Source organism: Nicotiana sylvestris, chromosome 6, assembly GCF_000393655.2.
Source record: "Nicotiana sylvestris chromosome 6, ASM39365v2, whole genome shotgun sequence".
NCBI classification, from domain to species: Eukaryota; Viridiplantae; Streptophyta; class Magnoliopsida; order Solanales; family Solanaceae; genus Nicotiana; species Nicotiana sylvestris.
Window position 1 is genome coordinate 121,383,708 of NC_091062.1, and position 1,597 is coordinate 121,385,304.

The 1,597-nt window shown below is 31.9% G+C and overlaps 1 protein-coding gene across 1 annotated transcript; it reads left to right on the forward strand.

The window, feature by feature from the left end:
- The first annotated feature begins 356 nt into the window (after positions 1–356).
- LOC138871208 (uncharacterized) lies at positions 357–890 on the forward strand. Its single transcript, XM_070149075.1, has one exon. It carries the CDS (start codon positions 357–359, stop codon positions 888–890), a length of 534 nt encoding a protein of 177 aa, XP_070005176.1.
- The last annotated feature ends 707 nt before the right edge of the window (positions 891–1,597 follow it).

Sequence of the window (1,597 nt, forward strand, 5' to 3'; positions counted from 1 at the left end):
GAAGATTTACTATTAGAAAAGAAATTAAACTCTGAACAAAGAAGGACATTTAATATTATTCTTGATAGAGTATATTCTGATAAATTAGGAGCATTTTTCATTGATGGTCTCGGAGGAACGGGAAAAACATTCTTGTATCGAGCTTTGTTAGCTAATATAAGATCAAAAGGTTTTATAGCTTTAGAAACTACAAGTTCTGGTGTTGCAGCTTCAATTCTACCTGGAGGACAACTGCTCATTCGCGCTTCGAAATTCCTATAGACATTGATGAGAATTTTATATGTAATATTAGTAAACAAACAACATTAGCAACTCTAATTCAAGATTCAAAGTTAATTGTCTGGGATGAAGTTTCAATGGCAAAAAAGAAAATGATTGAAACATTCAATACTCTTTTAAAAGATCTCATGAATACGAATAGACTCTTTGGTGGCAAAGTTGTAGTTTTTGGTGGAGACTTTCGACAAACACTTCCCGTTGTTCGTAGTGGGAAAAAAGAAGACTTTATTTGTGAAAGTTTACTATATTCTGATATTTGGAATGATCTTGAAAAGTTGTGCTTATCAGAAAATATGCGTGCAAAAGAAGATCCTGCTTTTTGTGAGTATTTAATGAGAATTGAAAATGGAAAAGAAGAAACTAACAACTCGAACAAAATTGAAATTCCACGTAATTTTGTCATTCCTTTTACCCCTGAAACACAATCTTTAAATCAGTCATTCAATGTTACTTATCCGAATCTACATACATTCTTTTCTAATCCATCTTCTATGACTTCCCGTGTTATCTTAACTACAAAAAATAATTTTGTTGATGAAATAAATGACATGCTTATACATCAACTTGCCAACAATGCTAAAATATATACTGCAATTGATGAAACTACATAACCAAGCGACCAATGCCAATTTGAAGATTTTCAGCACACATTAAATCCTCCTAATTTGCCACCTTACAAATTAACTTTTTTTAAAAAAAATTGTCCCGTTATATTATTGCGAAATTTAAATCCTTGTGAAGGATTATGTAATGGTACAAGGTTAATATGTCATGACTTTAAGTCACATGTAATAAGTGCTACTATTGCAAGTGGTGATTTCAAAAATACACATGTATTCATTCCAAAAATACCACTCTTAACATTACAAGATGAAAAGTTACCCGTTGCTTTCGAAAGAACATAATTTCCACTTCGATTATGTTTTGCTATGACAATTAACAAAGCTCAAGGTTAGACATTAGATTTGGTTGGAATTTATTTGCGTGAACCAGTATTCTCTCATGGTCAACTCTATGTTGCTTTATCTAGAGCAAAGAGTTCAAAAAATATAAAGATACTGATACGCCCACCAACGGCAGAATATAAAGATGATCATTCTACCTACAATATAGCTTATGAGGAAGTCATTCGAAAAACATTCCCTTAAATTAATTATATTTATGTCAATGGTGATTCATTACTTCTCCTTCCAACTTGTATAAATATGGTTACTGATACGCTCGGGGAATTGCGCTTACAAGTAACTACATGAGCAACTGATTGATATTCGTGAATCATATGTGGTACACTATTAGGTCTGTGATATTTGTGATTTCG